This window comes from Xiphophorus couchianus, chromosome 10, assembly GCF_001444195.1.
Source record: "Xiphophorus couchianus chromosome 10, X_couchianus-1.0, whole genome shotgun sequence".
Taxonomy (NCBI): domain Eukaryota; kingdom Metazoa; phylum Chordata; class Actinopteri; order Cyprinodontiformes; family Poeciliidae; genus Xiphophorus; species Xiphophorus couchianus.
This window is the reverse complement of record NC_040237.1, coordinates 4074704-4093278: the sequence shown is the minus strand read 5'-3', so window position 1 is coordinate 4093278 and position 18575 is coordinate 4074704. Positions and strand designations below refer to the sequence as shown.

Genomic DNA, 18575 nt, shown 5'->3' with positions numbered 1-18575 from the left:
ACAGTATAACTTCTGAACACTAGATGGCAGCAGTGCGCTAATGATAAGCTATTTGCACATACAGTAGAGCCCTGTGTTGTATTCTGATTTACTTTTTAATTATTATTCACCAGCTTTGTCAGTAAAAGGTATCCTCAGCAAACACATGATGGGTCATTATTAATTTAACTCTGTATCAGTTATAACATTTGCTTCGCATTTAAAATTAAAATATGTTTTGACACGTAATTTAACTGTAAAATCACTAGTTTCTGATTGTCTTTAGAGGTGTGGCAAGGAAACTGTGAACATACATGAGGGATCTCCTGTAGTTGCTGTGACGCCACCCTGAAACCTGGCATTCAGGCTGCGGCTCCTCCAGCCTAACACACTGCATCCCGTTTTATGGGGATCCTCTCATGGCTCCTTACAAGTGAACACAGAGGGATTTCACATGCAGTAATCCGGACCACAGGGATGACTGAACGAATCCCGGCGGCTCTGTTTCAGTAAGAGACGCAGTCACGCAACTGTCCTCCTCCAGGGACGACATGATGTCTGCAATAGAGACCGGCTTGTACCAACCCGCTCAGCTGCTCAGCTGGGTGTACATGTCCTTGCAGGACGCACCGGGCAGCGCTGTCGATGGCGTTAAGGTCGAGTCGGACTCCTCCGCTCGGGACGGGACGGAGCGCATCGCGGCTGATCTGAGCTCCAACTATCTCAGCAACTTCTTCCATCTGAACACTGAGGTACATCATGAAGCGATCACAATGATTCACACTTTGAATGGATGTTTTATTTTTATTTGCATAAAACTTTTTTTTTTAGCCATACAAAAAGAAAAAAAAATCTCAGTAAATCTCACCTGCTGTAAGCCTTTCTTGGGTCGCAATGTACAGTGGGAAATATTTGAATAAGCGTTTTGTACCCAAATGTCTACAGACTTCTGGTGTCAATGTGTACAAGGTTTTTGGGCCTCACCCTTGGTCAGACGAGTTTGCACTGAAGAAGACAAACATGAAAAGGGAAACTGAGGCATTGAAATTTAGAATTATTATGGCTTTTTGTCACACTTGAACACATCTTAATATCTGTCAAAAATAGGTGAACACATCTATTTTAATATCTGCCTACTTGAACACATTTTAATATCTGTCAAAAAATACCAAGAGTAAAACAAAAAGCATTTTTAAATGATGTTTTTATTTATGAAGTGAATAAAACCAACTTGACCCTATGTGAAAAAGTAATCCACCTTGGGTGGAGAGAAAAAAACTAATCAGAACCAGTCAGCCAACATGAAGTAGGCCCAATTATCTTCAAAAGCAGCAAGTCATGACCTTATCAGTCTGGAAAGGGACAGAAATGTCTTTTTAAGGTCCCAGAACTCCATCATCCACAAATAGAGAAATGTAGCTCTGGAGGACTTGGATTATACTGAATTTTGAAGAAAAAGCCCCTGTAAAGAACAGTTGGTCATCAACGTTTAAGTGCGACTAAAAATCAAAAACTGTAAATTTCACAGCTAACATAAACCGAGTAAAGTAATAAAATCCAGGACAACAGAATGAATGCACATTTCAATGTCCATAATGCCTTCAGATTAAACAGACAGTATATGCAGGCTTGTCTTCATGATTTTCCCCACGGTGCCATAGCACCCATCTCCTCCACAGGCACAAAGATGCTGATTATGTCCTGCCACTAGGACCAGTTGGAGTAATGCATGACAAAGGCATTTTGTTCTTACGAGGAAATGGACACTATTGGGTCACACAGTGAACAGCAGAGAGTACACATCTGCAGAAATTCAAAAACTGCTGGGTTTCAGCGTTGCAGGGACAAACAGGGTAATCAATCTGGGTGACGGATGGGACAATGCATGCAAAATGCTCTTCTACTGCAGAGTCACAACAATGAGTTTTTGTAATTGGGGATACAGGCAGTTCTTCTGTGCAGAGCTGAGATAAATAGCGCTCTAAGGCAGTGTTTCTCAACCTTCTCCGGTAACTACCAAATTTTACAAGGACCATCATCACAAAACAGCAATACATTTCTGTTATGAAATCATCCCCACTACAACACTTGGTGTTGGCAGTGTCATGATGTGGTGGGCACCACTCCATGTTGTTTAAATCTCTTAACTATCATGATGACACAGGTGTCCGGGGGTGACAGTTTAGAGGTTAATTATGCATTCCCGGTGTGTTCAGCAGTATTTCTAAGTTTCACATGGCATGAATATATACATTAAAAGAAATCATAAATCTCATGCAATGTAATTTCATTTTGTGCTCCACTTTTATTCAGAACCTGAAATGTCCAAATTTTAATTTGGAAAACTCAACAGAAAGATCCCCTGAAGTCACAAATTCCAGTTTAAACGTTAGAGTGTTGTTATTTTTCCGTCTTCTTTTGCCTTACAGGCTTTGACTAAAAGTTTCTACAAAGGCTCCTCTCCATACGGGTCCTTCAGTAACATCGTTGACGGTCTGAACTCTCTGGCAGACCACTTCTCAGATCTCTCCCTGTCCCCTGAGACGCACAAACCCAGCAAAAGGCCACCGCCCAACTACTTGTGCCACCTATGCTTCAACAAAGGACACTACATCAAAGACTGCCCTCAGGTGAGGCGTGTGTGATACTGCACATCAGGCAGGAGCAGATCTGCGAACAACCTAATGTAAAACAGCTTGTGCAGTTGTGTGGGCCATTTGAGCTGTTTGTCAAATACTTTAAAGCTCTTTGTAGAACATACGAAGTGATGTAACGTTAGAAAAATAGATCAAAAGGATTTGACTATGTTCATGAAAGAGTCTAAGATTAAATCCTCCTGCTTTCTTGCGCATGCAGGCCTTCGCCCCAGCTTTTATTCTTCTGAATTTTAACTCTAATGTAAGAATATAATTTGTGCATTATTTTCAGTGCAAAATAGTTTCTTCAGCACATATTTGAGTTAGATAGACCAGGGCAGGCTGGTAATGAGCAGCAGATGCCAGATTGGATCTGGGAGGCAGCCTTAATGAAAGATGATAGGTTCCTCTGTAGAACTAGGCAAGACCTCCACTCTAAACATGAAAGTAATGTTACCACAGCTTTATGTGCAGCTGTGGTTCCTCATTGATCATGCTCTCAGGGAAGTCCCTGACATTTGTAAGGTGTAATGGAAACAATTAGACGGTGAATATGATTTTTGCGTATCCGTGGAGTCTAAACTTAAACAGTCTCCCAGCATGTTTATCTGCTGTAACAAAAGAATCATTGTCTGATGTAAGTCTTTTAAGGAATGACTGTTTTGTCTGTTTAAGTTCATGGCATGGGATCTCAACTTGATCTAAGTTTAGACATTTCCTTAAAGACAAGGACTTGTTGGTGTGCTTCATTTTATAGTCGGGATGTGCTTGACCTCAATATAAAAAAATGTGTCTGGTAGACTTTCTCCTTCTGATTTTCTGCTATGGAGCAAAATTCATGGTTCTATAAATTACAGCCCTCTGTGTCCTAAAACAACAAAGCTGCCACAGACCATCACACCATCAACTTGCTTGACAGTTTTTTTATGGTTCCTTTTCTGAAATGCTGCTAATTTTGCATTAGACATGATGAAACATAATCTTTCAAAAAGCCATTCTTTTTTGTAAGAACCAAACAATATGAGATTTTACGAGTTAGGTCCAGAGTTGTTTTTTTCGGTTCAAGCCCGCTGGATTCCCCTTTAGAGCTGCCAGCCTCGTTAACTGACTTCTTACACAACTGTTATCACCAAAAGTGCATTATTACGAAATAGTTTTCACTACTTGTTCTTTTCATTGCAGGAAACAACCACAACAAAACAACAAAAAGTAAAATGTTTTTGTCTTTGGGTTTTGAGGCTGCAGTTTTGTCCTCATAGCTGAGAATAATGAGAAGTTTGATCCACTTCCATACCGAATGCAGGTTTTGTAGGAATGTAAGGAAGGAGGAGAAACAGTTTTACAGTGAACTTATATGTTCACAACTATGAACATGTACCCGTGTCTGTGAAAATAAGATGCTATCTTGACAGCTGTAGTAATAAGCAGTTAATTTTCACTTCTGGTGGTTTATATCTTCTTAAATTGTTCCCATATGTAAAAGAACAAAAAAAGATGTTTTTTATGAACATCTTTTTTGTTCATGAAAAAGATGTATACAATCTTTAGTATCTGGCAATTTCAATTCATATGCCTTGGTATTACCTTTTTTCACGAGTGGTAAAGACTGATGGCCTCTTACTCCATTTATGCAGTCATTGTGCCAATGGTGGAACCCACAACTTGTTTGGTTTAAGGGTATTTGGTTCTTCACCTATGCGGCCAGGTTGGTATGGATAATTTGTTTCACGTAATGAATTAATCATCATTTCAAAACCTAATTTAGTATTTACTGAGGTTATTCTTGCCTGACATTAAAACATGTTAGAAGACTTGAAAGGGAAGGAATACACTGTAAATGGCACTGTAAATGTTCAAAAGGCAGATTTTTATTCATGCAATATGGCATGTCGTGTTTGCAATAATCAGACTGACAGTCTTTGCAGCTGGAACTGATTTGTACTGGAGTTATAGTGATCAAGAACCAAAGATTGTTACTCAGATAAGAAAAGAAAGTTAGAGTACAGCTCTTGCCAAGCACTAAATGCCTGCTTCTTTGATGAAGCTTCAGCTGAAGCTAAAAAAGTCAGTGTACCAGTAAATACTTTTTGTGTTGTGTTCTCCTGCACTTATAACAATAAGAGATGTCATAGGTCAACAGTACCACTCTGAAAAGCTGGGTTATTTGCTACAGGGACAGATTAAGACACTAACGGTTGTGTCTCCTTTACACATTTTGAATTGTGCAAAATCTGGAACACATTCCTGCGATCTTTGGTTGAGTTCTCCTTTAGAAAGATGATGTCAGATATTTTGTCATGTGTTTTTAATAATTCCAATCAAAGAAGATGGTTGTGGCATTACAGTCACGACAGAAGGCCTCGTCAGTTGAAGCCGCAACAAACCGAGGCTATAACTAATGAACAATATGCTTTTTGTTCATGTTGACTGGAATCTGAAGTATTTTGAGCTTGAAACAGCTGAAATCATTCATTGGGTGGGCTTTTGATGTCTTATTGCAATGTCAGGGTGCAAAAACATTTGTTAAAGTTTAATTTGCAATTTAAAAAAAGTTTGTAAAATAATGCTTATATTTTAAATCAGGTCAAACTATTATTTAAGGCAATTATGTTTCAGTTATTGTTTGCTAGTAAAGTAGCTAAAGCCTGCTCCTGGTAAGATAATACAGAAAAGTCACAGTGCTGACAGTAAATGGGTGTATGGTGGGAAGGGCTTGGAATAAATAAGTGGAGCATTGTTTCTGTGGAACCAGAGGTCAGGAAGTCAGCCCGCATTGTTCGCACATCTCCGTTGGCCGGAGTCATCTCCGTCTCTCTCTGCTAACACTGAGAAGCAACCATCAGACATGACATTCGCAAACAACCAAAGCAGCTGCCCGGAGACCACCAGATCAGCTGCGTGTTTTTGGAAACACTGGGTAGTGCAGGAAGAGGGTGTATGTCTTTACAGCTACAGTTTAATCATATTTGAATGGAGGGAAGAGCCTGCCTGGATAATCAGTCTGAACAGGGAAACTTCTGATAACTGCAGAAGGAATTCCTTGATTTATTTTTGGTCTTTGAAAGTGATCAGAGATATTTAAAGTCATAGCTTGCTTGCTGTGTTGGTTTTTCTCCACCTTACCATAACATCTGGTTTATTTGCTAAAAAGTTCAAATTTGGAGTCATTTACCCAGAGGGCCTTCTTCCCCAGACCTGCTGTGTCCCTGCATGGCTTGTGCCAAATTGAAAAGACATTTCTTATGGTTTTCTTTCAACAGTGGCTTTCTACTTGCCACTTGTCAATTCTGGTTATATTGGGTTAAAAGAGGGTAAAATACAAATGCATGCCACACTTTTTTATTTTTATACCTAAAAATTGTAGCCTCTGTATTATCCTTCCACTTTACAGTGATGGACTACTCTGTGTTGGTTTATCACATAAAATCACAATAAAGTAGCAAAGAAAGACAAGAACAGTTCAGATTACCCACCCTTTTTGGAGTCCTTAGAGGGGGTACTGGAGAGTGCTCCTCCTGGGGACTCCCTTGTTCTGCTGGGGGACTTCAACGCTCACGTGGGCAACGACAGTGAGACCTGGAGGGGCGTGGTTGGGAGGAACGGCCCACCCGACCTGAACTCGAGCGGTGTTCTGTTGCTGGACTTCTGTGCTCGCCATGGATTGTCCATAACGAACACCATGTTCAAGCATAAGGGTGTCCATATGTGCACTTGGCACCAGGACACCCTAGGCCGCAGTTCGATGATCGACTTTGTCATCGTTTCATCGGATCTGCGGCCGTATGTCTTGGACACTCGGGTGAAGAGAGGTGCGGAGCTGTCCACTGACCACTACCTGGTGGTGAGTTGGCTCCGGTGGCGGGGGCGAAAGCCGGTCAGACCTGGCAGGCCCAAACGTGTTGTGAGGGTCTGCTGGGAACGTCTGGCGGAATCCCCTGTGAGACGGAGCTTTAACTCCCATCTCCGGCAAAACTTCGAACACGTGGGGGAGGTGGGGGACATGGAGTCTGAGTGGACCGTGTTCCGTGCCTCCATTGTCGAGGCGGCCGATCGGAGCTGTGGCCGCAAGGTTGTCGGTGCCTGTCGCGGCGGCAACCCTCGAACCCGTTGGTGGACACCTTCGGTGAGGGATGCCGTCAGGCTGAAGAAGGAGTCCTATCGAGCCTTTTTGGCCTGTGGGACTCCGGAAGCAGCTGATGGGTACCGGCGGGCGAAGCGGCATGCGGCTCGGGCGGTTGCTGAGGCAAAAACTCGGGTGTGGGAGGAGTTTGGAGAGGCCATGGAGAAAGACTTCCGCACGGCTTCGAGGCGATTCTGGTCCACCATCCGGCGTCTCAGGGGGGGGAAGCGGTGCAGCACCAATACTGTTTATAGTGGGGATGGTGTGCTGCTGACCTCTACTCGGGACGTTGTGGGCCGGTGGGCAGAGTACTTCGAAGACCTCCTCAATCCCACCAACATGCCTTCCACTGAGGAAGCGGAGCCTGGGGACTCTGGGTTGGGCTCTCCAATCTCTGGGGGCGAGGTCGCCGAGGTGGTTAAAAAGCTCCTCGGTGGCAAGGCCCCGGGGGTGGATGAGATCCGCCCGGAGTTCCTTAAGGCTCTGGATGTTGTAGGGTTGTGTTGGTTGACGCGACTCTGCAATATTGCATGGACATCGGGGGCAGTTCCCCTGGATTGGCAGACTGGGGTGGTGGTCCCCCTGTTCAAAAAGGGGGACCGGAGGGTGTGCTCCAATTATAGAGGGGTCACACTCTTAAGCCTCCCTGGCAAGGTCTATTCAGGGGTCCTGGAGAGGAGGGTCCGTCGGATAGTCGAACCTCGGATTCAGGAAGAGCAGTGTGGTTTTCGTCCTGGTCGTGGAACACTGGACCAGCTCTACACCCTCAGTAGGGTCCTGGAGGGTGCATGGGAGTTCGCCCAACCAGTCTACATGTGTTTTGTGGACTTGGAGAAGGCGTTCGACAGTGTCCCTCTGGGAGCCCTGTGGGGGGTTCTCCGGGAGTATGGGGTACCGGGCCCTTTGATACGGGCTGTCAGGTCCCTGTATGACCGGTGTCAGAGTCTGGTCCGCATTGCCGGCAGTAAGTCGGGCTCGTTTCCGGTGAGAGTTGGACTCCGCCAGGGCTGCCCTTTGTCACCGATTCTGTTCATCACTTTCATGGACAGAATTTCTAGGCGCAGCCAAGGTGTTGAGGGGATCCGATTTGGTGGCCTCAGGATCTCATCTCTGCTTTTCGCAGACGATGTGGTCCTTTTGGCTTCATCAGATCGTGATCTGCAGCTCTCGCTGGATCGGTTCGCAGCTGAGTGTGAAGCGGCCGGGATGGGGATCAGTGCCTCCAAATCCGAGGCCATGGTCTTGAGCCGGAAAAGGGTAGAGTGCCTTCTCCGGGTCAGGGGGGGTGTCCTGCCCCAAGTGGAGGAGTTTAAGTATCTCGGGATCTTGTTCACGAATGGGGGAAGAAGGGAGCGGGAGATCGACAGGCGGATTGGCGCAGCGTCTGCTGTCAAGCGGGCGCTGTACCGGTCCGTCGTGGTGAAGAGAGAGCTGAGCCAAAAAGCGAAGCTCTCGATTTACCGGTCGATCTACGTTCCCACCCTCATCTATGGTCATGAGCTTTGGGTCATGACCGAAAGAACGAGATCGCGGATACAAGCGGCCGAAATGGGTTTTCTCCGTAGGGTGGCTGGGCTCTCCCTTAGAGATAGGGTGAGAAGCTCAGTCATCCGGGAGGGACTCAGAGTAGAGCCGCTGCTCCTTCACATCGAGAGGAGCCAGTTGAGGTGGCTTGGGCATCTGGTCAGGATGCCTCCTGGACGCCTCCCTGGTGAGGTGTTCCGGGCACGTCCCACCGGGAGGAGGTCCCGGGGAAGACCCAGGACACGCTGGAGGGACTATGTCTCTCGGCTGGCCTGGGAACGCCTCGGGATTCCCCCGGAGGAGCTGGAAGAAGTGGCTGGGGAGAGGGAAGTCTGGGCCTCCCTTCTGAAGCTGCTACCCCCGCGACCCGACCTCGGATAAGCGGAAGAAGATGGATGGATGGATGGAGAAAGACAAGAACAGTCCTGAATGGTATATGGCTCAAGTCACATTTTAACAAGTGATACTGGTTGATGTTGGTATTTTTATTTTCTTTAAATAAATCTCTATTACATATAAAATATGTGTTTAGTTGTCTTTAAACAATTAACTTCATTCTAGGTCTTTACCTCTCACAGGATGTAAATGTTTAGCTTTGCAAAGTGGAAACAGGTGGGGAAATCCTTGCTTAGCTCTGCCAAGCATTTTTCTTTTTCAAAAAAGTCCCCAATTATTTATTATCCACAAAGCAATGCCAAGAATATAAATGAGTAATTGTTTTTTTAACCTAAGCAAAGTACATGGGGGTCTTAGAAACATGAAACACAACATAGCTAGTTTCTATGGCAACCAGTGCAGCTGCCAACTTAGGCATCACAATGTGATGATGACAGGATCAGCTTATCCTGTTGCGTTTTTGGTTTCAGCTCACTGGAGAATTTGTTTGTGGACATTTTAAAAAGTTAAATGGTTGAATGGACTGTATTTATCTGCGTGGACTGAACTGGGATCAGTTTGGAGTCTATACTTTATGTAAAAAAATTGGCACACATTCTTTGAAGGATTTCAGTTGCACTTTCTTTTAGGGACTTTTCCTTCTTTTGAAAACATAGGAGATTTGTTGAATTCATAGGTTAGTGAGAATTTCTGCCTATTCATTTTGGAATTTCTAAAGTAAGTCTCTGTTAGAGCTTTTAATATCTCACCTCCAAGATGAATCTGTTGGTGAGGAACCAAAACCAAATTGGACTTTTAAAATGTAAAAAACAAGTCCAACCTAAAATATGTCATAGTAGTTTACGTGAGATCTTTTTTATTAAATCACATTTTATTTTATTTTCACAATAAAACATTGGAACATAATGCGCAAAACATGCACAGCAACGACAGGAGCATAAATAAATAATCAGGAAAAAAACTAAATTATACCAAAATACCATAACACCAATAGTTGCAGCAAAATGTAAAAAAAAAATCATCATAATATTAACTGAAAGTAAAACATAAAAGTAAAATTTATTTGTATTTTCAATCTAAACTTTTTTTGACCAGGAGTGCATTTTTGAGCAATTTGATAACTGCACCATATTTTCCAGCTATGTGCCTAAAAGCAGATGGGATTAGCCAATCAGAGTTCTTCCTCTGAGTTTGCAACTTCATCTAAAATATCTAAAATACTGTCTGCTAATGAAGGCATTTTTATTAAATGTAATCTTAGTACATCTGTCATTGCAGGTTCATGGGCGGGTGGTCAGTATTTCTAGCAGGCACCACAAAGGCGATGTCAAACAACCATGCACACACACATTTAGAAAGATCAGTTAACTTAGCAATCATGTTAGAGCTAGATAGAATTTAACTCAACGTTAAACTTTAATGCAACACTTATTTCTGCTGTTTTGTTTTTTGTTGTTTTTACTCCCACTGATAGCCGCTTTATCTGTCTTATCGGTTCCCTGTAAGCTGTCTGTTGTTTTTTGCCACCAATCTGCTGAGGACGGCGAGCGAGATAGAGAAAACCCTGGAATGTGGGGTGGATAGAGACTCCCTTTGATAAACTGTGTCTGTCATCTCTCTGCACTAATGAACTTACCCAGGGGTTTGTGGGTTTAACTGTTTAAAACGAGTTACACAAACTGTACTACCCTAAAATCTTAGACGCAACTCAAAGGTTCACAAAAAATTAAGTTTCAGTGCCGTAACTACACATCAAGATCATAACGTAACCCTGCACAGGACTGAGGCTTCTTGATTTTTTTATTTAATGGTAATGACATTGTTTGCATTTATGCATAAATGTTGAGTTATTAAGAGCAAGTGTTCATTTTTTAAAATCTTTCCTGTTCTTTTTGAAACTAAAAATAGTAATATGTTCTCCTATAGTGAAATGTTTGCTGTTGACTCCAATTCAAAGTACATTTTTTGAATAAAAACTGCTACTCCATTTCTATTTATTTTGTTTATTTGTGCTGGTGTTGATATTACACATATTCCATAGTTTTTTTCTAGGTCGAGATATTTTGTCATGCATAGAAAGTCTACAGATTTAAATAGTTTGAATAAACAGTTTTTCCCATTTTTTAAATCAACTTAAAAACAAAGCATAAAGTTTGGTCATTATCAGTTCTACTGCTAATCTGTCACCCTTTGGCAACATATATATAAATGTGGATAAATTTTGTTTCTATAGCAATTTTAGAATAGGAAAATATTAACTTTTTGTGCTTCTTTTTTTTTAAGAAACTTCAATATCTAAAACGGTCAGTTGGTATCATATGGTTTGTTGTTTCAACTTTAGTTTCATCTAATCTGTTTGATTAGTTCCTTATTGTGTATTTTTATTTTATTTCCCCATTTAGGCTTGTCCTTATGTCACTTCATTTATTCTCACAAATAAAGTGACATGAATGAACAAAGTATTTCATTCTGTTTTATACCAGGTTCAAGACTTTCTTCCCCTTATACTTTTTCTTTCTCCTCACCTTCAGCCTTCCATTGCTCTCCCAGGTGTTCATTATTTCCATCTTCCCTTGCACTGGCTCCTTCCCCAGCTGCACTCACACCTCTGGTTTCTTTGTCACTTTGACTCCTCCTCAGCATATCAGCTCCGGTTTCATTGTTCTCCTTTGGTTCTTACTGTTGCTCTTCTTTGCACTCTCCCCATGTTTCAATGTTTTCAGTTTTTGTAAGTTTTGCCTTTTTTCATTAAACTATGGGTCACATTCCATTCTCCTGTTTGCATTTTGGTCCTGCTCCTAATGCCACATGACAGTTAGTGGCTTAAAATAGAAAATAATGAAGTCAATAACAGCTTTGAGAATAAGAAATTGGGGGAAGAAATGTTGCAAATGCTTCTATGGTAGTCTTTCCAAAAAAAATCATTTTTGTGTCCAAATGACGCAGGAGGAGCCAAAAAAGGTTAAATGTGTTATATTTGATTTAATTTTGCCTGACTTTTATAGGTGAACAACAAAATGGAGCAAAAATTAAACTGAACACATTTTCTTCACTAAACCTTCTGACCTTCTTTAAATGCTCATGTTTCCAATTCGACTCTTCTTTGTCTGCCAGCCCACCTGCCCCTGCCATTCACTCGTTGTGAAACACAATGCTGGTTTACAGCTGTATATGTCATCAGCATGAAGCTTAGTCTGACTCCAGACTGAGCAGAGTGCATACTGGGAGCAAAATCTGTCTCCCAGTAAAAGAACTGATGTGGGAGAAATGGACACTAAGAAGTATAATTTGTGTGACTGTGTGTATGTGGGAATCAGCTGGGTTAAAGATTTTCTTTTGTAAGTTGTACTAATCCTGTCAGGAATTGGAATGTGCAAGCTTAGAAAAAGATTGGGCCCAGGATGCCATTTAATACATTAATGTGTCTGTAAGAAGAACTTATGGCCTTGAATTGTGAAACTAAAGTATTTAAGTCAAAGTCATTATGAAAAGAACTGGCAGCATTAACCAGGATGAACAGTAGCGCAAACCATAACAGTATTGCCTTGTTATGGTGTTTTAAACTGTTACATTTCTGTTATTAATGGTTAACAACATTAACTATAGAAAAGGTGTGAAAAGTAATTTATGGCCAGTTTGGCAATTATTTATGTTTACAATTCTGTATGTTCAGAAATAAAAAGCCTGTTAGAGAGTGCAAATACATTTTCAGGTATATTTAATTTAGAGAAATAGTTTGCAGTGCTGTTAATTGTTGCTCAAGTTATTTTGTGACAACCCAACAATATCGCAATAGGGGATTCATTTTTATTTACCTCACTCAATTAATGTACTGAAATATAATTTTGCATATAAAAAAAATATTCTGCTGCAGTTAGCCACATTTATGAGGGCCAGTAGCAATTCTTAAGCCTAAGAGTCATGTTAAAAAAAAATCTGTCTACAATAAAATATATTTTATTTTAAAACTGATGTTCGTTTACTTTTTGTCAAAGCCACAGAAACTCTGTTATTTAACTTGGATTAGGAGTCAAAACAGATGGACCTGCTGCAGCTGATGTCAGTCCAGGCATTCATGTGGAGTTTTGTTTCAGTGATAGTTGAGTTTCTCCATCATACTGTGGGGGTCTGATACAAATTAAACTCAGTAAGGAGAGAGAGAGTGAGCACTCAGGGTTTGTTAGTGTTGAGTAATTGACCGCATGGTGTCCCGTGGGTTTCTGTTAACCAGGTTGAACGCCTCATGGAAGCATGAGAGTGAATGACCTAAAGAGAAAGGGGTGTGCATGTGTGTGTGTGTGTGTGTGTGTGTGTGTGTCGGAGGGGGGGATTTGGACTGGTCCATTGTTTGTCCTGATGATTTCCAGATGATGGTAACCACCTCCTGGGCCTCTCTCACTGAGTTGAATGGATTTTGTCCAATTTTATCTGCTGCAGCTTTAAAATCCTTTCATACTTGCTGCTCTTAATTTAAAGCGCCAGATATGATTTGTGGTTAGTTCATCACATAAGTTTTCAACCTTGCTACCCTTTATCAGAACGTCATGCCTTCCTCAGAAAGACAAAACACCTAAGATGTCTTCAGTAGCCAAACATTTAAGCATTTTGTTTGTTTCAGGTCCTGTAAATGATTGAGCTGCACAGGTTTTATCAGGTATATGTATTTAGCACAAAACAGCCAACCTGAGTTCTTAAACTCTGAACATATTTAAAATGCAATGCAAAACTATTCATACGCATTGAACTTTTGCAAATTTTGTGATGTTAAAACCACAAAGGTATATTATTTTATTGAATAATTACATCAAGATTTTGGGGTCTGTCTGCCAGCTTTTTACATCAACCAGTGTTGTTAAATAGGTTAAGCTCAGTTAGTTTGGCTGGAGATCATCTGTTTACTCCAATTTTCAATTATTTCCTCAGTTGTTTGTGCTTTGGTTTTCATTTGTGTTTGTATTCTGATCATTTTTGGGTTGTTTATTGTGATTTGGATATTAGTGTATTCAAATCATTCTTCTGAGCTTGCTTCTTTAATTTCTTCTGTTCTCTGTGCATTTTTGTTCATACCCCGTACTCCCTCCGTTTGGGGGTTAGAGACCCCAAACGTCCACCAATAGCTGAATTATTTGAGACCCTCCTTGAAAAAAAGCTTTTAGATGCCCATTTTAATAGTTTAAACACCAAAACTACTGTAACATTAATACACAATGGAAACCATTTGGAACCTTCATAGATGCATACATGCATGATCTTCTTTGTCTCCTCTCTTGGAGGTACAACCAATCAATGCCAAAGAAAAACGATTGGTGTTCCGGGATTGGCTGCTTTGCAAATGCCAGTTAACAATTAGTCAAGCAGCATTATACAAAAGTAATATGTCTTTCCAAACTGCTTTTTGTTTTGAATATTTTACTTATCTCTCCAAAAGAAAAAAAACATAAACTAATAGCTGAACTTTCCGCAAATAATTTGAAGCTATGTTCCAGAAAAAAATCTGCAAATAGGTAAATTTATGAGCAGGCAGGGAGTGCGCTGTAATTCCCTGCTCAACATTCTTTCCCAGCTGTTCAGCATTTTCCTGATCATACTCACCCAGTTCCCATGTCACTGTCAAACATCTTCAGTATGTAGGCTAGTTGGTTTCTTTTCTTTCTGTTTGTTTCTTCCACTATGCTCACATGTTTCTATCTTCTGTTCTCCTTGTGGCAACCCTGAAAGATTCTCTGTTCTCATTAAATCCTCAAATCATTAAGTTCCACATTTTTCTTTCTAACTGCCAAGCGCTATTATAATAATATGTTTTTTAAGTACTAAATGTTACTTTTTAGGTGAATTCTGATAGGAATAGCTGTAATGAGTTTTACTAACAGGTATCTGAGTAAATGGAACTAAATTAGTTTCTTTTTTTAAAATAAGTTGAAACCATTTACAATCATGTGCTTCTGTGTGTTGATGCGTCTCAGAACATTCCAATAAAGTACAATGAAATTTGTGGTAGCGAGACAAAACGTGAAAATATATATTGCCCTTTTATGCAAGAAACTGTGTCTTGATGCCTGATCCTGCTTCTATTTATATTACAATTACAAAAAGCCCTTCCTTCACTCAGCTTTCCCTGTGTTCCTTGAGTGTCGCCACTGTGTCAGGTCAAAAGTGTGAGTTTCATTTGTTGGCTGTCAGTACGTGACATCTTTGATGGGACCTGTATAAACTCTCCAGTGTTTAATGGCTCTTGTTGCCCCGTGGGCTCCACAATTTAGGGACAGTCTGTTTGTTTTGCTCTGAAGAGTGAAAGCTGTTTCCTCCTGCAGGAAGATGATGAGCTGTCCACTGTCACTGCAGGCGCCTCAGAAAGTGTGATCTTCTGTCAGATGTGACCCTCCCTGAAGTGCCTCCTGGTGGCTGAATGATGCAAGCGCAAGCCTGAAAAGGCTTCGCTGAGGCCCTGGCAGTAATAGGCTTGACATGTTTTGTTAAGCAGATGCTGTCCTGGAAATGACTAAAATAATCTGTGATGTGTTGGAGGGGTGGGGGAAGGAGAGCTTTGTGCTGTGAAAAGTGTTTTGATGAGATGCAGATTCAGTCTTATGTTTTTAATTTGAAGTGTTCATGACAAGGTTCTTTTTGTGGCTCTGTTTGGGATTTTTGTCATGTTCAAAATGTGTAGAGTTCATCTGGGTTTTATTTCCTCCCTCCTAAGATCTTTGCATTCTGATTGGGGGACTACGTCCAGTTGGGAGGGATGACTTAGACCCAGAGGTATTTGTCCTATGGCATAGGGGCCCCTCCTTTTGCCCCCCCTTCTGGCTGTGGAGTCTTTCACAGTCCCCTGGGACCACAGTTGGAGGCAGAAGGGTTATTTATAAAGGGGAAACTTAAGTTCCTTATTTTCCTCTGACAAATAAATTACAATATATTCTGAAAAAGAAAAGTTTCCATAACTTTAAATCCCTCCACACAATAAGATCTCTTTGTGTAATCTAAGGATTGCTCAGAACCATGAGGTTTAATCAGACATCAAAGCAGAGTGTGTTTCCTTTACTCCGATTGAGAAACCATAAATAATCGTCTCATTCCGGAGACAAAACTTGACTCTCTTGACCACCAACAGGGCAGCTCTGGCTTCCCATTGCAATCACACAGAGCTTTGAATTGGCTCTGGTCCAAAGAAACCAAACAGGTCCTTCAGTCTGCAGAGGAAGGTGGAGATAGGCAAAAGCTAAAATGTTTGCAAAGCTGTTGAAGGTTATGTCTCTCAGCTGGGCCCCACTGAAGCTCAATAAAGAAAGTGTCTGTCAGTTACAGTGCACGGCAAAAAAGTACCGCGATGTATTTTCTTGTGATCTAGTTTGAAAACCAACAAAACGTGGTGCATAATTCTACACAATCTCCAAGGTTTTTGACAAAGAGTGGCATGCATTTTGTAATCCATCTCAGTTTACCCTGAAACCCATACATTTTATTTCTTTTTCCATTTAGTCGGACAAAAAATATTATAATAATCATATTTGTGATTGTAAGAGGATGGAAAAAATGTTTCTGAATATTTTCATGTCCAAGTTCAAATCAAATGAGTCCCAAATTAACAAATCACTTATTGTGACATGCATTAGAAGAATAAAGTACATCAGATGTTAAGTACCTTGTTGTGTTTTTTTAATCTGCACTGTTGTACTATTTTAAGAAAACAATATTTATGCGAAAGTGCTTTTTATTGTGTTGGCTGCATAGTGTTTTTCCAACTTAGCTCCTGATGAGTTCTGGTATTCTGCAACAGCAGAGATACAAAGTGCTTCACTTTGTTTAAGCTCATAGTCCTTATTTATTAAATGTGCTTTAATACTATTGTTTTAAAAGATTAAATCATGTTTTGTTTTACTTATGTAACAGATTAATCTCCTAAAGCTGTTTAGCTGCTTTTGTTTTCCAGCAGTGTTTAAAATGCTGATCCAACAATGAGGTTCCTAGCAACTGTTTTTCAACTGTTTTTCAGGCTCGACCCAAAGGTGAAGGCCTGACCCCATACCAGGGAAAGAAGAGATGCTTCGGGGAATATAAATGCCCTAAATGCAAGAGGAAGTGGATGAGCGGCAACTCCTGGGCCAACATGGGACAGGAGTGTATCAAGTGCCACATCAACGTTTACCCTCACAAGCAGGTAAAAGTGTACAACTGAGTGTATCAGTAGTCTTAGCTGGTTGAGTCAAAACTCTTGCCCGTTGATTTTGTGGTTTTAGAATTGGTACCTGTTTCCAGCGACAAGGGCATTTTAGAGGAACCAACTTACCTAACCCTCATGGTTTTTTGGAAAGACAAGAAAACAAATATTTGGGGTGATTTTCAGAAGAATAGTTTTTCGCCAGATATGTAACAATCTGAGAAACAATTACGTTTTAAGTGTGATAAACACTACTTTTAAAATAAATATTTTCCTTTCATTTTGTAATTTTCCCACTGCTACGCGTTGGTCTGTCCCATAAAATCCCAATAAAGTGCATAGGATTTGTTTGGCTGAAGCATGATCAAATGCAACACAATGAACCAAAGATTTACATTTGTGATTTCTTACTTTCAGAGACCTCTGGAGAAACCAGATGGGTTGGACGTGTCAGACCAGAGCAAAGAACATCCCCAGCACCTGTGTGAAAAATGCAAAGTACTCGGCTACTACTGCCGCCGCGTGCAGTAGGATGCTCTGCCTCTCCTTGCTGAGCGCAGACTCCTTCAAAACATTCACCGTTCCATATTTTACCATTTAAAACAAGTAATAATGAATCATTTCTGTACTGTAATGAATCTAACATAAGTGTCATGAAATAGGTTTTCTGAAAAATTCATCTCAGTGGATTGAGATGCGTTCTTTTAGGTGACTGTTATCTTCATGTGTAATCTCATCTATTACCAAAGAACTGAATTACTGTGAATTTCAAACAAGATTATCTGTCTGTTTCTACATGACAGAATAGAGTTTCAGATCAAAAAGTCTTATACATGTTTGTATATTTCCAAACTAATTCACTGTAAATGTAATCATGTTTTCTGTATAAAATATGCAAGTCTTTACTAAGATGTGTATGCAGTATTAATGCGTTTCTGCTGTTCTCAGTACTGGTGGGTACATCTTTTTTATGTTTTGCTGCGTATTACACATTTGAGATGAATATATTTGACTGTACCGTCAAGTCTTACTGTGATTGTTAGGAACACACTGGCTTGGTGTTTCAGAATGATATACTTTATTAACATAGGAAGCTATAATGGATATATAGAAGACACAGAGCTCGGAAGACTCACCAAAGTGCCCTTAAGGATGTAAGATGGTACTTGTCGCTTGGGACCAAAAAAGGGATAAAAACCTGAAATGCAGCAGATGTTGTGAGGCAATAATCACACATTTTACAGAAATTATAAAACAAATATGTGAAGTTCAAAATAATGTGCCTTATTTGAATAACAATAAACAAATCCCTTGAGTATTCTGACAGTGAAACGCTGTGTGTGTTTTTTTTTTGTGTGGTTCAGTATATAAAAGGTTTTGCATTCTTCTGTATTTCTGTGGATGCTAGAATTCATTTTCTTGGTTTTATGTGATCTTACATCTGGGCTTTAGATATCCATATGCTTGATTGAAATTTGCTTCCTTTGCTTTGAATTGTTTTTATTTTTAAATTTCATTTTAAACTGAGCAAAATCAAAAGAGTCAAGTGACAAGGCTGAGAAGTGATACTTTCCGCTTAACTAAGCAGATGTTAAAAATTCTGAATGTTTCATTTGGGACTGAGTCTGGAAAATAAAATGTTGTAAAATGTTGTTTCAGACTCTTTGTCAAAAGCCAAAATACAAAAGCCAAGTATTTTGTATTTTGGCAAAATACTTAGCTGGCTTTTGTTTTCCAGCAGTGTTTAAATTCAACACTGCTG

At 40.5% G+C, this 18575-nt stretch overlaps 1 protein-coding gene across 1 annotated transcript; it reads left to right on the top strand.

Annotated features, from left to right (window-relative positions):
- Positions 1–342: 342 nt before the first annotated feature.
- Positions 343–18145, top strand: LOC114151848 (zinc finger CCHC domain-containing protein 24-like). The gene is made up of 4 exons (XM_028029317.1): positions 343–731; positions 2409–2609; positions 16649–16813; positions 17231–18145. The coding sequence occupies exons 1-4, from the start codon at positions 531–533 to the stop codon at positions 17342–17344; spliced, it is 681 nt and encodes a 226-aa protein (XP_027885118.1). The 5' UTR covers positions 343–530; the 3' UTR covers positions 17345–18145.
- The last annotated feature ends 430 nt before the right edge of the window (positions 18146–18575 follow it).